This window comes from Neofelis nebulosa, chromosome 9 (genome assembly GCF_028018385.1).
Source record: "Neofelis nebulosa isolate mNeoNeb1 chromosome 9, mNeoNeb1.pri, whole genome shotgun sequence".
Lineage (NCBI taxonomy): Eukaryota > Metazoa > Chordata > Mammalia > Carnivora > Felidae > Neofelis > Neofelis nebulosa.
In genome coordinates, this window is record NC_080790.1 from 76,775,324 (window position 1) to 76,798,741 (window position 23,418).

Consider the following 23,418-nt stretch of genomic DNA (forward strand, 5'->3'; position numbering starts at 1 on the left):
AGATTCTAGAAGGAAAGACTGCAGCTTTCATTTCTGTTACCCTTGCCTCAGACCACAGCACCAGGTCCTTAGTGAACCAGTCATGGACTGAAAGTACACAGTACAAAGCCCAAATAAGTCAAACATGCTGTGATACCATTGGGACACAAAAATTCAGCATGGCCCCGGGCATCAGTGCATTTACAGAATAGTTGGGGACACATGAGACATGAGAAAATTACCTAATAATGCCAGGTGGGGTGCACTGCAACATCATGAGAGGAGACTCCTTGTCTGCAGGGCTGTTGGCGCTCCAAGAAGATCAAATTTAACATGGGTGGCCACAAACAGCGAAAGAAGAGCTAGAGTTCTACCTCGACCAGTGGGAGTTTATCAGGGAGTACGATTAGGAAGAACATTCCGGACTGTTTGTAGGACAGCATGGCTAAGCACGGAGGCAGAACTGACTTGGCCTCTACTGGGGCAGCTGGAAGGACCACAGGGCCTTGAAGAGCAGAGGAACTAGGTCTCCGCTCTCCACCCCTCCCAGCTGGCTCTACTCTGGCACCAGCCGCAAGCTACCCTTCTGCAGAGGGACAGTGGCTCTCCCCACTTGCCTCTCAGCTCAGCCCTTACTGAGTGGAAGGTTTTACAGGAACGTACTTCTCACATTAAAACAGAACAGCCCACAACTCGGAGTACTAGACTAAGTAGCTAATTTATAGAGAACAGAGCTATAGGTCCCAAATAAAGACTATCACCCAAAAAAACACGTGTCCTTTTTAAAATGTGTTTGGTGTCTACACATGTGGGGTCTCTAGAGCGCTGTAATTCAAGGGTCTCAAGGGTTTCTTACAAGCTAACTGGAAGGGTTAATACTGCTGAGGTCAAGTCCCTTTAAAGTGACATCTGTGAGTAACAAAGCTTGAAAAACATTTTCAAATCTAAGAGCAGACTTAGAATCTTAGCATGGACACAGTTGAACCAAATACCCTTAAGCTGGTTCTACCCACACAAAACCCACTAATTTGTTGTTACTAGCCTCTTGCTCTTACCAAATGCATTCATTCAATAAGTATTCGGGTTCCAACTGTGGGCCAGGCACTTAGCTAAGCCCTACAACCATGAGCAAAATACAACAGCTGCGGTCCTAGGTCTCCTGAATTTATTTAGAATCCCCAACTAGACAGCAAATAGTCATGCAAGAATATTTAAGTCACAGCCAGGTAAAAAGCTTTAAAGGAGAGGCACATGATCTTACAAGAAGGTGAAATAGCAGGATTGGTCCTGGAGGTCAGCGCGGCAGGAAGGCAGGAAGTGAGAGCGATTGGTTAGAGATTGAGAGAGAGAAGTCAATAGATGTAAAGGTACCTCATTGATGAGGCAGAACCATCTCATCCCGGTGGCTCCAGGGGTCAACTCAGCATGAAGCTTCAGGACCCCTCAGTAACCCCGGCCCCTTCCTACCCACCTTCTTTCCCTGGGCTAAGTAAACACTCTGTACCTAACTTTACACTATTTTAAGAAGGCCCCAAATTTTCACAAGCTTCAGACTCCATACAACCCAGGCCTACGGCCAGGTGGCGTTGGTCCTGACAAGAGAGAACATGGGAGGTGGGTCAGGGTGGGGGTGGGACACAAATAGCTGTACTCCATCCAAGCCACCTCCGACAAAGCTGTGGGAAAACATTAAACACCACTCTGTTGCAAACATTAAGCTTTGGGGCACGGATTTCCCAGAAAAAAAATCTGCTCACTTTCTTCATGGGGTCCTTATTCCCTTTGGGAATAGACTTGCTAACGGTTGACCCAGCCATAAAAAATGAGAAATGTGTACCCGAGCAAAGGTTTCTGGCCCTGGCAGGGGTTTTCACTTCAGTCCAGTAAGAGATACAATGATCGTTTGAAGAGACAGAACAGCAAAAGTTGGATGGTTATTTTTGAGAGTCATTGTAAAAATGCTGTGGTCTTCATTCAGATAATCCAAAATGTGCTCTTGAAAAATATTTGTGCTATTTATTCTCCCAACTAGGTGAGAAAAGGGAGCTCTAGATTTTAATCATTAACCCTCTCTTTACCCCCATTTAAGCTCTCCCAGGGTGCCTGGTGCAGAAATGGGCACAGAGCCTAGTTCTGCTGGGTCTGGGTGACCCACAGAGGCGCCACGGGACTCTGGGGACAGTACATTGTGTCCCCAATTCCTGTATAACTCCCATGACATCACAGAGTCCTGGTTTCTCTACCAGGCACCTTTTCATTCTTTTCTCCTTAAACAATTCACTGCGCTGAGTAAAACAGGAACCAATTCAGCATTACTAGTCTCATATCCAGATTCACGAAACCTAGAGGCAAAACTTTTCTTTTGAGATGACTAAAGTTACTAGGCCATTTACCTAAAAAGCTTAGTTTGCGAAATAGAAAAACTCTGCTCTTACGGGTGACGATCTGTAAGACATCGTCTTGAAAGTGACATAAACCCCAGGTTCAGTCCATCTCAAAGAGGAATAACAAACTATAGGATATTTTAGAAGTACAGAGAGAAAACTATATTCTCTGCTTTTAAGCAAAGGAAAGAAAATTGACCCTACTTCTGTTCAGAAATCTTGGTGAAACTCTTGGCTAACTCCTCCAGGATCACGGGCTCAGGATTCTGACCCATCCAAGTGCCCTTCCCAGCTCCCCACTTTGCATCCAGCTGCGTGCGTTGGGGCATCTGCATGGCCTTACTGACCTTGGTTTCCTCATCCATAAAATTACACCCACCTGGCAGAGTTTCTGTAGGGACTAAATAAGGTATTGCTGCTAGAGTCAATTCACACTTGGGTGTTTATATTACCTGATCTCTCTGCAGTGTTTGGCCCTGCTGACTAAACGCGCCTCTAGAAATACTCCTATCCCTTAGCTCCCGGATACCCACTCCTCGTTTGCCACTTTTCTCTGTCTACTCCTCAGTCCTTTAAATATTAGCATTCTGGGGGGCGCCTGGATGGCTCAGTCGGTTGAGTGTCCGACTTCAGCTCAGGTCATGATCTCATGGTTTGTGAGTTCGAGCCCCGCATCGGGTTCTGTGCTGACAGCTCAGAGCCTGGAGCCTGCTTCAGATTCTGTGTCTCCCTCTCTCTCTGCCCCTCCCCCACTCATGCTCTCGCTCTGTCTCAAAAATAAAGAAAAATTAAATATTAGCACTTTGGGGGGCTCTTACACTCCCTGTTCATTTCATTTCACAACATTGTATTGACTCATTTACCTACCCATTTATTATTTAACAAGCATTTAAATAACAAGGAACACCCTATCCTAAATGCCATACAGAGAGGTTAAACCACTTAATCCCCAATCACCCCTACGAGGTATGTGTCATTATTGTTCCTGTTTTACCAACGAGGGAACTGAGGCACAGGGAGATGAGGTAACTTGATCACGGTCACAGAGTTAGTAAGTGGTGGCACCAGAATTGGAACCCTCTGGCACCCTTACCCATTTGCTCTGCTTTATTTTATTTTATTCTTTCGATTGGAAGATCTGCCAACTCCTGGCCCCTATTCCCACATGCCAACAATCACCTCAAGCTCAGTTGCAAGTGACCCCCTTGTCCATCTTGGCCAGCCTGGCGCTCTCACTGACACAACCTGCCTGACCTCTGTAGGCCTTGTCCGCATGCCCACAAATCCCAGAGTTTTATCTCTAAGCCAGACATGTCCCCCAAGCTCCATGTCCTTATATCTGAGTCTCCATTGAATACTTTGACGTCTCAGACGTCAAACTCTCCATGATTAAGACATGCTCCCCCCTCGTCTTTTGTCTCCCATCTCAGGAAATGGCACCACCGCCAGTCTGCATTCAAATCCGAAATCTGAGAGTCACGCCAGACTCCTCTCTAACCTGATGATACCCCTGCAACCCCGTGCCACCTCACTGCTCTGAAGCCCCTGGCATTTCTTCCCTGATGACTGACCCATCCTCTCCCCTGGCCCCTCTGCCTCCAGACCTGCCCCACTCAAACCCCTTCTCCACAGTCACTGATTTCCAAAATGCAAATGGAAAATGATTTCCCTAAGACCTTGTAAACTCAAATCCTCACCACCTCACCACCAACGCCGTGCTCAGTAGGAGCAGAGCTGACATTTAAGCCGGGGAGGGGGGTGGGGGGATGGAGGTGGGTTACCTGGGCTCCCTGTCCCCAGTGGCCATGAACATACTAACTCCCCAGGATCCCACACTCCAGCACTCAACATTTCCACATGGCGGGCTCGGGGTCCTGACACCATTCAGGCAGAGGGCTGGGCTGTGTGGAGTCTCTTCCCTGCTCTGCTACTAACCCAGCTCTCTGGACTTCTGTTCGCTCATTTGGCAAAGAAGAGACTTGATCGCAAGTAAAAACCAAAGTGGCTGGAAACGTCCAAAATGCCATACAAACGTAAGCCTCCACCTTCTCCCAAGAAGGCTTCTAGACTTCACGAGGTAAACACACTCAAGCCCCGAGAGGTTCAGGGCAGAGCCAAGTCCCCTGAAGACCAGTGCAAGGAGGATACAGAGAGGAGAGATGAGGGTGCTGTGTGCTGTGTGCCCCCCGCTTGCCTCCCACTGTGCAGATAATCTGAAATGTGATGGGAGCCAGAAGCAAGAAGTTGCCATGAGTGCAAGCTGGTATGCAAGCAGGAATCATTCCAAATGCCTCCCCACCACAAACTCGCTGGGTTGCAAATAATTAACCTGCTCTACTCTCTACTCTCTAATCTCTACTGCAGAGATAAGTGCTGCTGGGGGGTAAGAGGGTGTTGGAAAGTCCCCTTCATATGAAAAGTCCCTCTTCAGCAGCAAAGAGCCTTTCCTTGCACCTTCTTGGCCTTTCTTATATAGTTCTAGAAGCAAATCTTCTATACCAGCCTTACAAAAATGTCTAACCTTCAACTGGAGGCAGTTAACGATTCATCCCAAGGGGAATCTCATTCTGTTGAGACTAGTAAATAAGGCTCTTGTTCCACTACTTGGATGCCTGCAAGGGAACAGCTGGAACAGTCAAAAAATAATTAATGTATTGGCTGGCACCTTTGGACAAAATTTATCACACTTGTCTAAACATCTCCAGACAATCCATCTCTATTGCCACAAGGAGCCTGGAGAAATCCACTGCCTGATAAACCAACTGGATTATACTCACATTTATGAATTTCTATTTTTTTTCTTAATGTTTATTATTTATTTTTGAGATACAGAGAGAAACAGACAGACAGACAGAATGTGAGCAGGGGAGGGGCAGAAAGACAGGGAGACACAGAATCCAAGGCAGGCTCCAGGCTCTGAGCTGTCAGCACAGAGTGGGGCGCAGGGCTCCAATTCTCAAACCGCGAGACCATGACCCGAGGCGAAGTTGGACGCTCAACCGACTGAGCCACCCAGGCGCCCCACCACATTTATGAATTTCCAACTGAAACCCCTTGAAAAACTGTGTAGGGAAAGTGAAGCACAGAGACAGAAACAGGTTTGCCTCAAGTCGGAAGTGGGGTTGTGGGTAAGAGGATGGACTCTGGGTTTGAATCCCGCTCTGGATCAATCCGCCCCAGGTGGGTGACTTCACTTCTTTCGCCCTCAGTTTCCTTCTCTGTAAAATGATCCTGCAGTCTCCTAAATAAGGCTTGGTCAGAGCATAAATGAGATGATCCAGGTAAGGCACTTGGCACAAAGTAAATGCCCAAAAGTGTGGGGGGGAGGGTGGGGCGGGGAAAGGTACAGGTGGGGGTGTGTAAATGATCTTTGGTGAAGGAAGACAGTGTCCACCCTCCAGCAAAAAAGGTTAAAACTAACCCTAGTTGGGAGCTATGTCTGCCACCCTGCCCCACCCCGCTCTCCCCAACTTCAAAGAGACAAGGCTGCACTGACAAGATGCCTACCTCTGGAACAGATCATCTAAATTCATCTAAATTCTGGGAAACATTAAACATGTGTAGTAAAAACAGCCTTAGAAGTAAGGAGTCTACAGGAATATATTTAACAGCAACAACAACAAAATGCAAGACTTGCACACTGAAAGCACAAAACAATGTTGAAAGAAATTAAAGACCTAAACAAGTGGAAAGACATCATGTGTTCCTGGTTCAGAAGACTTAATATTGTCAAAGTGGCAATGCTGCCCCACACTGATGCCCGCATTCAATGCAATCCCTATTCAAATCCCAGGAGCAGGCTGCTTGCAGAAATTGACAAGCTGATCCTAAAACTCATATGGAAAGAATATGATCCAGTAACTCCACTCCTGGATATTTACCCAAAGAAAACAAAAGTACTAACTCAAAAAGATACATGCACCCCCATGTTTAGTGCAGCATTATTTACAATAGCCAAGCTATGGAAGCAGTCCAGGTGTCCATTCATAGATGAATGGGTAAAGAAGATGTGGTCTGTACACACACACACACACACACACACACACACACAACGGAATATTACTCAGCCATAAAAAGAATGAGACCTGGCCATTTACATCGGTATGGATGGACCCAGAGGGGATTATGCTAAGTGAAATAAATCAAACAGAGAAAGACAAATACCATATGATTTCACTTATCTGTGGAATCTGAAGAACAAAACAAAAACAAACAACAGTCTTTTCAATACAGAGAATAAACTGGTGGCTGCCAGAGGGGAGGTGGGTGGAGAGATGGGCGAAAGAGATAAAGGAGATTAAGAGGTACAAACATTCAACTGCAGAACAAGTCATGGAGATGAAAAGTACAGCGATGGGAATACAGTCAATAATATTCTAGTAACGTTGTATGGTGACAGATGGCGACTGCACTTACCGTGGGCAGCGCTGAGTAATATACGGAATTGTCAAATCACTATGTTGTACACCTGAAACTAATATAACATCGTATGTCAACTATACTCCAATAAATAATAATAATAATTGATCGCCAAAAGAAAGAAAGGAATACAAGGACCCAAAATAGCCAAACAATCTTGAAAGAGAAGAACAAAATTGTAGGACTCACACAACCCAGTTTTGAAACTTCCCATAAAGCTAGGCTAATCCAGACATTGTGGTATTGGCACAAGAACAGACCTACAGATCAATAGAGAAGAATTGAGTCTAGAAATAAATCCTGACATTTATGGCCAGTTGATTTTCAAAAGGGTTCCAAGACAGTTCAATGGGGAAAGAATACCCTTTTTTTTTAAACACATGTTGTGGGAATAACTGGATAGCCACATGCCAAAGAATTAAGTTGGACCCCCACATATATAAAAGGTAATTTAAAAAGTGAATCAGATACCTAAAATGTAAGAGCTACAACTATAAAACTAGGAAAAGAAAACATAAAAAATTTTCATAACCTTGGGTTAGGCAATGGTTTTTAAATGACACTAAAGTACAAACAACAAAAGAAAAAAAACGGATAAATTGGACAATTTAAAACTTGTGCTTCAAAGGACTCCATCAAGAAAGCAAGAAGACACCCCACAGCATGGGAGAAGATTGCAAATCATGTATCCAGAATATATATAAAATTCTTTTTTAAAGTTTATTTTATTTACTTTGAAAGAGAGAGAAAGAGAGAGAGAGAGCGGGGGAAGGGCAGAAAGAGAGAGAGAGAATTCCAAGCAGGCTCCTCCCTGTCAGCCAAAATCAAGAGTCAGACACTTAACCAACTGAGCCACCCAGGCGCCCCTATACAAATTTTTTTACAACCAGGGCATCTGGGTGGCCTAGTCAGTTGAGCATCCGACTCTGGCTCAGGTCATGATCTTGCAGTTTGTGGGTTCAAGCCCCAGGTAGGGCTCTGCTCTGGACAGTGCAGAGTCTGCTTAGGATTCTCTCTCCCTCTCTCTCTCTCTCTGTCCCTCCCCTGCTCACACTTTTTCAAAATAAATAAACTTCAAAAGAATCTTAAAACCAACAATAGAAAGACGAATAACACAATTTTAAAATGGGCAAAGGATGTGAACAGACATCTCTCCAGCAAAGATATAAAAATAAACTACATAAGCGCATTTGAAGATGCTGAACGTCATTAGCCATCAGGGAAACGTAAATCGGACGCTTAACTGGCTGAGCCACCAGGCACCAGGGAAACATAAATCGGAACCCCAGTGAGATGTCACTACACACCCACTAGGATGACGGTACTCAAGAATACAGACAGTAACAAGTGCTAGCAAGGAAGGATGTGGGGAAATCGGAACCCTCATACATTGCTACCGGGACTAAACATGGTGCAGCTGATTTGGAATAGAACTGGGCAGTTTCTCAACTTATTAAATATAGATTATAAATACAGATACATATCGTAGACATACAGGTAGATATTGTATGACTTTGTTTATATGAAATGTCTAGAACAGGCGTATCCACGGAGACAAAAAGTAGATTAGCGGTTGCCGGCAGTGGGGGGGTGTAGGCACGGAGAGTATCTGCTAATTGATATAGGGCTTCTTTAGGGGGTGAAAGAAAATGTTGTGAAATCGGTGGTGATAGCTTTACGACTCTGTGAAGAGACTAAAACCACTGAACTATACACTTGAAGGGGTGCATTTTATGTTTATGTGAATTATATCTCCCTAGAGGTAGTACTTAAAAACAAGAGGGGCGCCCAGGGGGGCTCAGCTGGTTAGGCATCCGACTTCAGCTCAGGTCATCATCTCACAGTTTGTGAGTTCAAGCCCCTGCATCGGGCTTACTGCTATCCGTGCAGAGCCCAAGTCAGATCCTCGGTCTCCTTCTCTCTCTGCCTCTCTCTCTCTCTCTCTCTCTCTCTCTCTCAAAAGTAAATAAACATAAGAGAAAAGAAAAAAAACAAACAAACCAAGAACAAACTTAAGGGTTGTGGGCGCCCTCAGTGGCTCCAGCGTGGCCACCTGCACCCTCACCCTTCAGCTGACAGGGTGCGAGCTATAGAAAGGGACCCACAGCTCTCTGTTCTGTTCGGGTCCCCTCCCCACCTACCGACCTCAGAGCACTCCCCCACTAACCTGAAACCCTGCCCACTACAGCCACAGCAGCAGCAGCAGCAGCAATAACACAGCTGATGTCTGTCTTGTTGGGTATTGGAACCACCACTGTGTGGTGACCGCTGTGTGGAAGCCTCCTATGAGGGGCCACGGAGGGATCTTCAGCAGCTCAGCAGGAATCCCTTACAGCAGCCTTCGTGGCCCCGTGGGATCCGCCCCTCGTCTCCACTTCTTGGATCTCAGCCCCTAACCCTCCCTCTCGTGTCACTCCTATGCACTGGCAGGCTTGCCAGATAAAACACAGGACACCCCGCTAAGTTTTCATTTCAGATGCGCCACGAGTAATGTTTTAGCAGAAGCGGGTCCCAAATACCATCTTTCTCGTTGTTTATCTGAAATGAAAATTTAGCTGGTGTCCTGCATTTCCATTTGCTCCCTCCGGTCACTGGATGCACCAGCCTCCACATCATTCCTGAAACACACGAAGCACACTCTCACCTCGAGGTCTCTGCACTGGCTCTTCCTCCCGCCTGGAATCTTCTTCCCCCAAACATCCACGGGGCTCCCTCTCAAACTTCAGGTCTTTGTCCAGACAGGACCTCCACGGAGGGATGGCCCCAAACCAACTTGTGCCTGGCACTCTGACGTCCCTTACCCTCAGGGACCACCCGACACGTTACACGTTTAGTTGGTAACTGTGTGCCCTCCCCTCGGTTTGCAGACAATGCCTTGAGAGCAGGTTTTATTCGCGGCTGCATTTCCAGTGCTTAGAACACGACCTGGATACAGAAGGCCGTGCACGGGTCATGTGCCGCAATGTTCCAGACAGCCCGTGAGATGAATACCGCCTTCGACCGTGTTTCACAGATGAAGGGTCAGAGACACGGAAAGCCAAATATCTCACCCAGAAGCCCACGGTAGCAACAGTGGCGCTGGGTCCAGATGCAGGCTCAGATCTAGAGCCCACACTCTGGCGCACCTCACTCCATCCTCTCGTCATCACAGGCAGAGGGGTGATGACCTCAGGGCTAAGTTACCAGGTATTTCTGCCTCCCTCCCCCGTCCGTTGTGTGAGGAAGGAACGACCAGCATGTCTGAGGGTCTAATATTTGCCTCAGACTCCATAATCCCAGAGTTTAATTGTATTACTTGGTTGTTGTTGTTTTTTTTTTTAATTTTTTTTTTTAACGTTTATTTATTTTTGAGACAGAGAGAGACAGAGCATGAACAGGGGAGGGGCAGAGAGAGAGGGAGACACAGAATCTGAAACAGGCTCCAGGCTCTGAGCTGTCAGCACAGAGCCCGACGCAGGGCTCGAACTCACAGACCTCGAGATCATGACCTGAGCTGAAGTCAGACGCTTAACCGACCGAGCCACCCAGGCGCCCCGTATTACTTGGTTTTGCCTGAACAAGTACTGTTCAACACAAAGTGTATCGGGTACCCACTTCTACACCCATGCAATGGAGAAGTCTGTGGGGGTATCTGTACTCACTTTTATTTCCTCTTGAACATCAGGATTGTGGAAATTTAAATCAGGTTGTTCTCTCATAAACTGGTGAAAGTAACATTGGTTTCGTACTTCGTCAAAGTGCCAACTGGAGTTTCCGTACACACTTAGCTAGCAAACAGAAAATAGCATATCACCTTCTTAGCATCCATGTAATGGCAATGCCCGCAAAGAAACAATCATTGCCATCCCTGGCCCGGTGCAGGCGGAGTGCGCAAATCCTCAGAATTTTCCTTCTAGGGAGAGCACTGGATAAATTCTTTCCTTAAAATGTCACCCACGAATGCCGCACAGATGTAGTTGGGTATATTTGTCTAGTAGAAGCTGTTCATAACAACCGCAATAGCAAACCAATGCTCTCAAATGTAGAATGAGGCCAATTTAAGGAGCGTACATTTTTTTTCTCCAGAACAGGATATTTTTTTTATTCAAGTAACTACAAATCGGAAACGAGATTGGGGGAGGGAGGACCAGGCTGGGACAAATAATGGCTACCTCTTCCCTGAATGGGGAGGAGGTGGCCCCTACACCCTCAATGGTTAATACAGGTCCCCCCACCTCGCTCTGCCACAGCATCCCACTTTCCCTGGGACTGGGGTGGTCGGTAACCCAGCCTGCTCTGCCCCAGGCCCCTTCCCCTAAGAGCATCTTGGAGGAGGGGGATGCGGGCAGAACAGCAGGAAGCAATGAGGACGAACATTTGGTGGTCATGGCAGCAATGACGTGTGTGTAAGAATGGAAACACTGAACAAAAACAACACACTGTCCAAAGGTAGTTTGTGAACAGAGGAAAGATGGAACCAGAACCTTGGGGGGTAGGGAGGAGCGGAAGGGTGGGAGTGAGCAAGGCTAGTTCCTTGTTATTAGTGCCCCGTGTGAGGCATAGGGAAACCAAGGCCTAGGGTGGGAGCGGATGGGGTCGGGCAGTGGCTGCGGCCCCCCTGAGGTGGCTGCCACAGGGAACCTGGGCCTCCTGGATAATGGGTGGACTGCATTTCCCTCACTGCAATAGATTCCAGGGTGGCGGTGAGGTGGGCTGGAGCCCATTTACAGAGGGTAGGGGGCTCAGACCCCTCCTGCCTTCCCTCTTGTGCCCCAAATGGGACCATCTGACCTTGAGCAAGGACTAGGCAAGGTGGGAAGGAAGAAGAGTAGGTGTGAGCCACACCTACTGAGGCACAGGTTGGCTGGGGGCATCTTGGAGCTGAGCGCCCCTCCCCATTGGCCGTATCTGCTGCTGCCAGGGCTATGGAGTGGGGCAGATCAGAATGAGATGGGGTTTGAGCCCCTTTTAAGGCCAGGGGAGCCCTCCCGGGCCCCTTAGTGGGAAGCCCTTAGAGGGAAGAGTGGGGAAGAAGAAGGGACGCCCAAACCAAGAGCCCAGTCAGCAATGTCCCACCACTGAGTGTGGGGACACAGCAGGAGCAGGATGCAGCAAGGTGGGAAGCCAGCTTTGTCTGGAAGGGCAAGTATGCGCCTGGGGTAAGGGGTCACTGGAAACCAAGACCAAAGGAAACTGCTCCCCACTTGGGCCCACAGCAGCTGGTGGTGAGGGTGCAGGTGGGTGGCAGTGATGCATGGGCCTGGGGGGAGGGGGGGCGATGGGAGTGGAGCTGTCGAGTCCCAGAAAGAACCTAAAGAGCAGACATTTCTAACATATTTTCTTGAACCTTCTATCCAGGCTCTGGACTCCTGTTTGTGAAGAAATGCAAATGATGGTCAACTGGGGAGAAAGATACATTCCATTGGTCTTGGAGTTTGAATCCACAGAGTGGATATTTAAACTGTATCCTCAGAAAATTAGTAGAATCATCCACTTAAAACTCTTCTAAAAAAAATAACAATAATAAAATAAAATAATAAAAATCAAAACCCTCTAGCCCTCAGGAATAAAAGAAATCTAGCAGCTTCAAGCACCTGGCACTGATTTCCTCTTTCTAGGAATGCTCACAAATGTGACTCCGAAGCACGACTCTCCTGGCGGACTTTCCTGCCTCTCTCGCTGCTGCTTTTAAGTCAGCTTGGTTCCTTCAATGGGGCGGTTCCTCAAGGCTCTAGCTTGGGCTTTTGTTCATTTCATGCAAAAGAAAACATCTGGACAACATTTACAAACTGGGGGATTTTGCACAAATCTTTTTCTTTTTAACTGGAAGACCCAGTCATGGTGGGTCCAAATTGCCACTAAAACAAGTGGGTGGAGCTAAGTGGCAGCTGCCGCCTTTCAAGCAAACACACCCTCACAAACCAGGATATTTACAGTCTATGCGACCAAGAAAAGATGGGTATCCAGAATACAAAAAGAACCCCACCAATTTCAAAGGCACAAACAACCCAAAAGAAAACTGAGGAAAGAAACCATAAACAGGTGTTTCACCAAAATGGAAGCTCAAGTGAATGAAATGTACGAATAAATGTTCAACATCATTAGTAACTAGATAAATCTTCATTCGCAACTAGATAAATGGAAAATGAAGACCTCAAGGTGATACCAATTTAGGTTCACTTGGTAAAAATTATTAAGTCCGGCAGTACCAGTAAGTTAAGGAGAATATGTATGTTTTATACTGCTGGAGGGGATATAAATTGGTACAACCACTTTGGCAATCGGTTTGGTATTATCTTGCAGAGGTCAGCATGCAGTCTCGTGCACCCAGAAATTTCACTCCTAGCCATTTACCTTTCAGAAGCTCTTGTACATGCACCCCAGGACAAAGAGACTAATGAGAATGTTACCATGGCATCGTTAATAATAGTAAAAAAATAAAATAAAATAAAATAAAATAAAATAAAATAAAATAAACACCTGGAAACAGTCCAACTGCCCATCAGTGGAAGAGTGGATAAGTAAATCATGGAATATTTACACAATGGAATATTACATAACAGTGAAAAAGTATAGGGGCACCTGGTTGGCTCAATCAGTCTTTGGCTCGGGACCACAGTTCATGAGTTCAAGCCCTGCATGAGGCTTTGCACTGACAGTACAGAGCCTGCTTCCGATCCTCTGTCTCCTCCCTCTCTCTCTGTCCCTCCCCTGCTCATGCACACTCACTCTCTCTCTCTCTCTCTCTCTCTCTCTCAGAAATAAACATTTAAAAAAAAAAAGAAAGAAAATGTATAAACCACAGCTACCGGACTCCACATAGATGAACATTAAAAACAGTGAAAAAGCTAGTTACAGGAGATTTACATGCACCAGGACATTTATCATAGAGTCCAAAACAGGAGAAACTAAATAATAAATCTTTTAAAAATATGCAGCATATGCAGCACAGGAAAAACACAAAGCAAGGACTTGGAAAACCCCCAAATGTGAGGCAGTGGTCACCCCTAAGAGGAGGCGTGGGGAGGGACAGGGAGGAACCTGCAGGCATTTTCAGCAGCGTTGGTAATGTTCAATTCTTAATTTGGGGATGGGCTCATTGATGTTCACTATATTATTACTTAGATACATATTACCTATATTTTCTAACAGTTTTATTCACGTATAAATGAACACAATAAACTGCACATATTGTGTGTACGATCTGATCAGTTTCAACATGTGTATATGTTTGTGAACTTCTCACCATGATCAAAATAGTGAATATATCCATCCTTTGGGACCCCCTGACCCCATCTTCCACTCCTCCCCATCTCCTTCCCATCCCTAAACAACTAATTGGCTTCCTGTCACTACAGATGAGTTTCCATTTCCTAGAATTTCATGTTAAGTGGAATAATATGTACCCTTCTGTCTGGCTTCTTTCACCGGTATAGTTCTTCTGAGATTCATCCATGGTGTTGCCTGTTATCAATAGTTCATTCCTTTTATGGCTGAGTAGTATTCCCATCGTATGGTTATGCCACAAGATGTTTTATACATCTATCATATATTACATATATTTTGGTATGTATCAACTATTTTTTAAGTTTATTTATTTTGAGAAAGAGAGAGAGAGAGAGAGAGAGAGAGAGAGAAGTGCCTGTGGGGGAGGGGCAGAGAGGGATAGAGACAGAATCCCCAAGCAGCTTCTGTGCTGTCAGCACAGAGCCCGATGCAGAACTCACTCACAAACTGTATGATCATGACCTGAGACGAAATCAAGAGTCGGACACTTAACCAACTGACCACCCAGGTATCCATGTATCAACTACTAAAAAAACAAAAACAAACAAACCCAAAAAGACAACAATGTTGGCTATAACGGAGAACAGATGGAAGGATGGAGAAACTGGAGGCTGTTACAGGCCTGTAGGCAAGAGATGATATGGTTGGAAGTATGGGCAGCAATTTTTAAAAGTAGACTGTATGGTGGGACGGTGCCATCATTAGCCCTTTCATTTACTGGCTGTGTGACGGAGGGCAAGGTGTTTAACATTGCTCATCTGCAACACAGGAATTAAAACTCACAGGCTTGCAGGGCAGATTAAATGAAGGAATGAATATAACACACTTAGCACAGAGCCCGGCACATAGTATGCATTTAGTAAATGCTTGTTAATATCGTAATCATTTTAACGAGTGTGCGGGATTGGGGAAAAGAAAAATTAAGGAACTAAAACTGCCAGGATTGCTGATAACCCGCTCACCAGGCTGCATACTAGTACTATTCACGAAACCTGGGGTACGAGAGGTTGGCGGGGAGAAGATCACACAGTCAGCATTGATACGTGTTGATATTGAGTGCCCTTGGTTCATCTAAAAGTTGATGCCCAGGAGTCAGCCTCTTTAAGTGTTTCTGGAGAAGGTCAGGAAGAGAGAAGGAGGGACTGGAGAGTGGAGATCCAGAGGATCCAGGGTAAACAGTTCTGCAGAAAGCAGGACAGACATGAACCAGAGCAGGTGAGGGGACCAGCCCAGGACAGGGGCAGAGTTGCCAGATAAAATACAAAACATACAATTAAATCTGAATTTCAGATACACAGTGCATCATTTTTAGTGTAAGTATGTCCCACGAAATATCTTATACTCAGAAACTATGCAAATTCAGATTTCACTGGGCTTCCTGGATTTTTACTTATAAGTCTGGTAACCCCAGACAAGACAGACCCGGCCTCTGCCGTAAAAAAAAGGTGAGTAGGAAGAGGGCGGGTATAGGAGCAGGCAGGTTTGATGACTTCTGCTCACCCTTCGAAGCAGAGCTTGCCGCTGAGCATGATAGGAGGCAGAGATGGCAAGAAGGGTGTTTGAGGAAGAGAGAGGGCCTGGATGGTAAAATTCCAAGACTGGGTGCCTCAGTTCAGGTGAGGACAATGGATGTGTGATGTCTCTGAAGGCACAGACACCAAAGTTCAGGCGAAGAGAAAGTGGACGGTCAGGCTCATGTATGGCTGGGGTTTTACTGGACAGGGGAGTCACACAGTCAGAAAGACATAGGAGTCTGGAGTCAGAAAGACGGAGGAGTCAGCGAGACCGTTACTGACCTAATAGGACATGGAGTCCAAGTCTGACGGCATGGGAAGTAAGGGAGGAAGAAGCTAATAACAGAAAGTACAGACTTTAATTTGCTAAAACACATCAGTTCCACAATGGAATAAAAAGTCCAAATCCAAACGATTACAAGCCTTGGGTAGGTTATTTCTATTTATTTGGGAAATTTTCCCCTCCCCCAAAACTATACCCATTCACTTTTTTCCTTAAAAGGACTTTATAGATAACCAGTTTAATCACCGAAGATCCGCCCATTTTCTCTTTGTAAATCAGACAAGTCGGTACTTACCCAGTTGTTGGGTGGTACGGTTATGCCATTCTCATGGGTACAGTCATGCCAGATGTAATAATCAGTATATTTCCCTGTCCGGGTCCGACTCAGTTGAAACCAAGCATGTTTATCACTGGTGTGGTTTGGTATGAAATCGATTATTAATTTTAAACCTAATGAGTGAAAATATTTCAAATGTTAGGAAGAGATTATATTAGACAAATACAGGTCTGTTAAGGAAAAAAATGCTTTAAGTAAGCAATTGGAGAATGCTTTTCTCAACCCCCCACACCCCACCCCACCCCCCAACACACCCACCAACCACTCAGTTTACCTTTATCATGTATGGCTGCAACCAGATTCTCAAAATCTTTCATTGTTCCAAAAATAGGATCGATTTCTCGGAAATCTTCAACACCATGTCGGAAATCTTTAAGGGATGACTTATAAAATGAAGTAATCCAAATCGTTTTTATATTTAAAGTTGTGATGTAGTCCAGTTTCTCTTGAATGCCTGAAGAAAAAAGTCAAGGCCATGAGAAATAAAGTTTGACTTTTTGATCGAAGGATTAAAAACAAAACCAATATGGCTAAAATTGAAATATGTATATTGAAACGGGAATACTCAGAATTCTGTTGAATCTGATGAAATTCAAATAGAAAAGTCTAGTTCTACCAGTAGCATCAAATGGTCTTTTAGCAATAACCTTTGACCTTTAACATAAATGGAAAACATTAACATCTGTCTGTGCCTTGTTCATAGATTATATTTAAAATCAAGGTTACAGTATTGCTAATTTATCCTACACATGGCTTTTGAACACCTAATCTAAGCCAGGTGCTAGACTAAGTGCCAAGGGACAAAGAAGAGTAACACACGGTCTAAGCTACACTGTCCAGTATGACAGCCATTTGTACACGTGGCCATTGAGCACTTGCAATGTGGCTCGTCTATTGAGATGTGCTGTAAATGCAAAACACACACTGGATTCTTAAGAATATGATAATGTAGGGGCCCCTTGGTGGCTCAGTCAGTTGACTGTCCACTATAGCTCAGGTCATGATCTCACAGTTCGGGGGTTCGAGCCCTGCGTTGGGCTCTGAGCTGACAGTTCAGAGCCTGGAGCCTGCTCCGGATTCTGTGTCTCCCTCTCTCCCTGCCCTCCCCCACTCATGCTCTGTCTCTCTCTCTCTCTAACAAAAATAAATAAACATTAAAAAAAAATTTTTTAGGGGCGCCTGGGTGGCGCAGTCGGTTAAGCGGCCGACTTCAGCCAGGTCACGATCTCGCGGTCCGTGAGTTCGAGCCCCGCGTCGGGCTCTGGGCTGATGGCTCGGAGCCTGGAGCCTGTTTCCGATTCTGTGTCTCCCTCTCTCTCTGCCCCTCCCCCGTTCATGCTCTGTCTCTCTCTGTCCCAAAAATAAATAAAAAACGTTGAAAAAAAAATTTTTTTTAAGAATGTAATAATGTAAAATATCTCAGAAATATTTTATGTTGATTATATGTTGATATGTTGGCTTAAACAAAATACTTTAAATGACTATTATTAAAATGGATTCTAAATTAAAATTAAAATTTTTTAAAGATTTTATTTTTAAGTAACCTCTACACCCAACATGGGGCTTGAACATATAACTCCAAGATCAAGAGTCACATGCTCTATTGACTGAGCCAGCCAGGTGCCCCTAAAATTAAATTATTATTAAAATGAATTTCTCATCTGTTTCTTTTGTACTTGTTTTAATGTGGCTCCTTAAAGAATTCACAATTATCTACGTGGTTCACGTTCTATACCCTTTGGACAATGCTGAAGCCAATAATTTACACAGAAGAGAATTCTAGATTTGGCTGAGAAGAGACACAGGAATGAAACTCCTTGTACTTGGAACCTTGTGGGATAATTAGCAGATAGTGTGTATTTGTGTGTGTGCGGTTCCAGTTCAGAGTCCTAATTGCAGATCAGACTTGAGTGTAGTAACTTCAATCTCCAATAACTTTGGGTGGGACCCCTATATGGCTTCCTACAATCAGAGCCTGTCACAGGTCCCACAGCAGGCTGGAGGTCACTGAGACCAAAGCACAAAGTCTCCTGACTCCTGGCATTGGGGCTCTTCCCCTATTATAGGATGCTTGTTTTTGTCCCCTTTGTACCTCAGTTCCTCCATATGGGTGTCTGTGAGACCTCAGAGACTATTCACCACCAACAAAAGGATTTTGATTTCAATCAGAACAATACAAGATATCTTAAGAATAAGGAAAGGAACAGGATGGTAAAAACAAAGGGCCTGGACAGATACAAAGTAAACAAGGGATCCCAGGCCCCCACTCCAGGGGACAGAAGGCAATCACCAAAAACAAACTGAAACCTGGAGTGGTTCCTTCAGATAGTAACAAGCAAATCCCCTCAACCTCAAGGACAAATACCTATTGATTAAAGGAAACAACTAGTCCCTCAAGGCAAAGTTACTAGAAAAGGCAAACATAGGAGCTGATGAGACATGGCCCTGTGTATGGGAATTTGGGATGTATCTAGAAGGAGATTACAAGGGGAGGGCCAGGAAGTGGGGAGTTTATTTGGGTTTAGGGATTTTAGCTCTATTTTGTCAAAACATCACTTTTGCTAAGCATTTACTGCATAAAGGGAGCAGGTGCTAAGGCCACGCAGGGATGAGGGGTGTTGGAAGGGAAGTCACCAGGATAGGTTACAAGGCGGTATCAGAGGGGACTGTAAACAGTCCAAAGTCCCATGAGCTCTGGGGAGGGGAGTAGATGCTCTGACTGAAAACTTAAATAAAGATTAATATAGGGGCACCTGGGTGGCTCAGTAGGTTGAGCATCTGACTCTTGATTTCAGCTCAACTCATGATCCCAGGGTCTTGGGATCGAGCCCTGCGTTGGGCTCCATGCTGAGTGGAAGAGACAGAATCCTCTCTTCCTCTGCCCCTCTCCCCTGCTTGTTCTCTCACTCTCTAATGGAAAAAAAAAAAAAAAAAAAGATTAATGCAGAAAGAGTTTCAACTGCACCTTGAAGGACAGATAATATTTCAATTAATTTTTTATTAATTTTTTAATACTTAAAAAAATTTTTTTAACATGTATTTATTGTTGAGAGAGAGACAGAGCACAAGTGGGAGAGGGACAGAGAGAGAGAGGGAGACACCCAATCCAAAGCAGGCTCCGGGCTCTGAGCTGTCAGCACAGAGCCCGACGCAGGGCTCGAACTCACGAGCTATGAGATCATGACCTGAGCCGAAGTCGGACGCTTAACCAACTGAGCCACCCAGGTGCCCCCATTTATTTTTTTAAAAGTTTATTAATTTATTTTGAGAGAGAGTTCAAGCAGGGGAGGGGTGGAGAGAGGGGGAGAGAGAATCCCCAGCAGGCTCTACACAGTCAGCATGGAGCCCGACGCAAGGCTCAAATCTACAGCACTGGGATCATGACCTGAGCCGAGATCAAGAGTCAGACACTTAACCAACTGAGCCACCCAGGCATCCCAATATTTCAATTAGTGAGGACACAGGAAGATACAAAAAAAGATATCAAGCATGAAAAAGAAAAGCCTTTTATTAATTATTTTAAAGTAATCTTCAAAAAAATTTTAAAGTTTATTTTTGAGAGAGAAAGAGACAGTGCAAGTAGGGGAGGGGCAGAGAGAGAGAGAGAGAGAGAGAGAGAGAGGGAGACAGAGAATCCCAAGCAGGCTCCATGCTGCCAGTGCAGAGGCCCATGTGGGGCTCAAACCCCCGAAACCCTGAGATCACGGCCTGAACAGAAACCAAGAGTTGGACGCTTAACAGGCTGAGCCAGCCAGGTGCCCCATCACATAGCCTTTCATTAATTATTAAGGTAAGTTAGAGATTTCAAGATCCTATTTGAAAGTTAGATTTTAAAGTTAGATTAAACTCTGGGGCACCTGGGTGGCTCAGTCAGTTAAGCAATGGACTCTTGATTTCGGCTCAGGTCATGATCTTCCGGTTGTGAGACTGAGCGCCGAGTCTGTTTCTGTGCTGAGGGTGGAGCCTGCTTGGGCTTCTCTCTCTCCATCTCTCCCTGGCCCTCCCCTGCTGTGTGTGTGTGCTCTCTCTCTCTCTCTCTCTCTCAAAATAAATAAATAAACATTTAACATTAGATTAAGCTCATCCCCAGTTCCCATACTCTATTAGATCATTTTCTTTTATTTTTTTTTTCAAACTAAGTCTTATCAAAAATTACCTTGTTTGTTTCTTATCGTTACCTGAACTAGAGCGACCGTATCAACCAAGTTGTCCAGGACAGCTCCAGTTTACATTTGCTGTCTGGCAAAATTTTACTTTTAAAAGTGTCCTGATTTAAGCAACAAAGTATAAGGATGCTCTACACTTGACTCAGAAATTATTGGCGGAACTTAAAAAAAATAGTTTTGGGGGGGTGCCTGGGTGGCTCAGTCGGTTGAGCGTCTGACTTTGGCTCAGGTCATGATCTCACGGTCCATGAGTTCAAGCCCCGCGTCGGGCTCTGTGCTGACAGCTCAGAGCCTGGAGCCTGCTTCAGATTCTGTGTCTCCCTCTCTCTGCCCCTTCCCTCCTTGGCACGCTCTTTCTCTCTCTCTCTCAAAAATAAACATGAGAAAAGTTTTTTAATAAAAAAATAATAATGTTTACCTTGTGTTTCATTTTATTTTTACTAATAGGGATATTATTTTAAACAATCCTCAATTCAAGTAACGCCCAACACTCTGCTAATACCTTTTTTCCTTCCCTTCATTTCTCAGGATTTAAACTTTAAAGACTCAGCCTATACCTTTTAAAGATATCACTTAATTTTTTTCTAAAAACATAATGTATGCTTTATTCACTAATAAGAAACTCAGCCAGATTACCAAACTAGCCCCTACACACACTGGGAAAGCAGTTCTAAGCTGTCACTCTGAGATAACCAACTAGAAGGTGCACAGAAGCAGGAAGCATTTGAGGAGGAAATGAGTTCCACATCAGAAGTCAGAATCGATGAGCTAAGCATATATACTTAGTGGGCAATAAATGAAACAACTCACTGGGGGCTCAAAGGCATGCAGCGAGGAGCCTTTCATCGTGCCAAGAACTGCCGGGTTGTGCTGAATGGCTTTTCGAATATCATAAACGAGGAGAAGCTCGGCGTGACCAGTCACGGCGGAGTGTGCTTAGCGCCCAAGCCAGGCACGGTTCGGTTTTGAGGATTGAGAGCCATAAACCAGCTGCATCCCGGCCCCGCCCTAATCCCCACTCCCGAACCCACCTTTCAGGTCTCCGTTCCCATCCATGTCACTGTCCTTGAAAGATCTCGGGTAGATCTGGTACATGGGCCCCGCCTGCCACCAGTCGAGACACTTTGGAGAGACGGCGATGATGGCTATGGTAGCCCCGATGAGCACGAACACCGAAGCCACGGTGAGCCAGAAAAGCACCTCCCGGGGCAGCCGGTAACGGGCCTGGCCTGAGAACTGGAACAGCACCTCCTTGGGCATGCCCGCGTAGGGCCTGATGTCCTTCAGGTCGGGCTCCACAGGGCCAAGGACGGCCACGGCGTCGTCCAGCCGGCTGCCCGGGTCCGGGTCCTTCTCCAGGATGTCTTCGTTCTGGACAAACCCGTTGTTTGTCCGGCATCCCTGCATACTCATCCTGATGGAGTCTGTCTTGCCTTTATTCTCAGCCATGTCCCACAGCCTTATCCCTTCAGAGGGCCTTCCTGCAATAAGAAAGGTGGAAAGGTGGCTTGCTGAAGTGCTTGGTCCTGTTAATGAGCTTTCGTGGTTTATAAATAAACCTGGGCGGACAAAGTCCAGCCAAGGAAGAAAGGGTAAAGGTAAAAGGGGTTTAAAAAAAAATTCTCTCTACATCAACCCTTGCGGCTGTTGTGGCTACTGTCCCAACGCTGAGGGATTCAGACCTGGACGGGAACAGGGGCACGGAGGAGGGGAAAGGGGAGGAAGAAGCAGGGTTCCACCGCAATTTAAATGTTACTTGACTGGGTACACCAGTGTTCACGGCAGCGTTATTCACAATAGTCAAAAGGTGGAAACAAGCCAAGTGTCCATCAAAGGATGAATGGACAAACAAAATGTGATATATGCAAACAATGGAGTAATATTCAGCCATAAAAAGGAAATCCTGTCACACGCTACAACATGGATGAACCTTGAAGACCTCATACTAAGTGAAATAAGCCACAAAAGAACAGATGTTGTGTGATTCCACTTGTCTGGGGCACCTAGATGAATTTATAGAGACAAGAGAGTAGAAGGGTGGTTACCAGGGGATGGGAAGAAGGGAGTCATGGGGACTCACTGTTTATGGAGTACAGAACTTCCATTTGGGAGGACGAAAAAGTTCTGGAGATGGAGAGTGGAGATGGTTGCACAATAGTGTAAAAGTACTTAATGCCACCGAATAGTGGCAAATTTTATGCTATGTATATTTTACCACAGCAAAAAAAAAAAAAAAAGTTTAAAAAATAGTCCTTTTTAGCTAGGTAGGAGAAAAAGAAATACTGAATTTTGCAAGCGGAAACAGGCTTTTCTGTATGTTTTGTTTTAAAGGTCTCTTTTCTTCCTCCAAACCCAAGAGGAAGAGTGTCTGGAGACAGGGAACAACAACACTTTTGTAACTGAAGCTAATTTTATTTTATCTCAGTCCAGGCCAACCCTATAAATAAGCTTGTTGTACACTCAGTTGGACCTCAGGTGTCTCCAGTCTTGTTTTCTTTCTTTCTTTTTTTTTTTTTTTTTAACGTTTATTTATTTTTGAGACAGAGAGACATAGAGCATGAACGAGGGAGGGTCAGAGAGAGAGGGAGACACAGAATCTGAAACAGGCTCCAGGCTCTGAGCTGTCAGCACAGAGCCCGACGCAGGGCTCGAACCCACAAACTGCGAGATCGTGACCTGAGCTGAAGTCGGACGCTTAGCTGACTGAGCCACCCAGGCGCCCGTCCAGTCTTGTTTTCTATTTTTTAGCTTCCATTCATTGAAGTACCCTCTGAGGGTGGGGGAAGAGAAGATGGGGAGAAAGGATTCCATGTCTAGCAAGTTCAAGTGCTTTACTATAGATAAATATAAATGCACTTAATACACGCACTTAAGAGTTATTTAATCATTGACAAGTGCAAAATACAACATTTGCAAACCCGAGCAAACTGCACTAAAGTTAGGTGTGCTTTCCTAGAAGATTCTTCAAGGCTTCCAAGAATGTGATGACTCATGGTTACCATTTAATCAATGGAATTTAAACAGCCTTATGACTCATTTGATCAGATAACAAGAATTTTTGGTTCTTTAA

At 45.2% G+C, this 23,418-nt stretch overlaps 1 protein-coding gene across 2 annotated transcripts in view; it reads right to left on the reverse strand.

Moving 5' to 3' along the window:
• Nucleotides 1-21,886, reverse strand: part of SLC3A1 (solute carrier family 3 member 1) — a 36,869-nt gene extending 14,983 nt beyond the window's left edge. The window contains exons 1-4 of one of the 2 annotated variants that reach the window (XM_058684247.1): nucleotides 21,380-21,885; nucleotides 16,457-16,636; nucleotides 16,141-16,295; nucleotides 10,424-10,549 (exon numbers count right to left, since the gene is read on the reverse strand). In XM_058684247.1, the coding sequence (XP_058540230.1) occupies nucleotides 10,424-10,549; nucleotides 16,141-16,295; nucleotides 16,457-16,636; nucleotides 21,380-21,797 (879 nt within the window). In that variant the 5' untranslated portion in view covers nucleotides 21,798-21,885. Of the gene's footprint in view, nucleotides 1-10,423; nucleotides 10,550-16,140; nucleotides 16,296-16,456; nucleotides 16,637-21,379 lie in introns of both variants that reach the window. The other variant, XM_058684248.1, reaches the window with a different exon arrangement.
• Nucleotides 21,887-23,418: the final 1,532 nt, after the last annotated feature.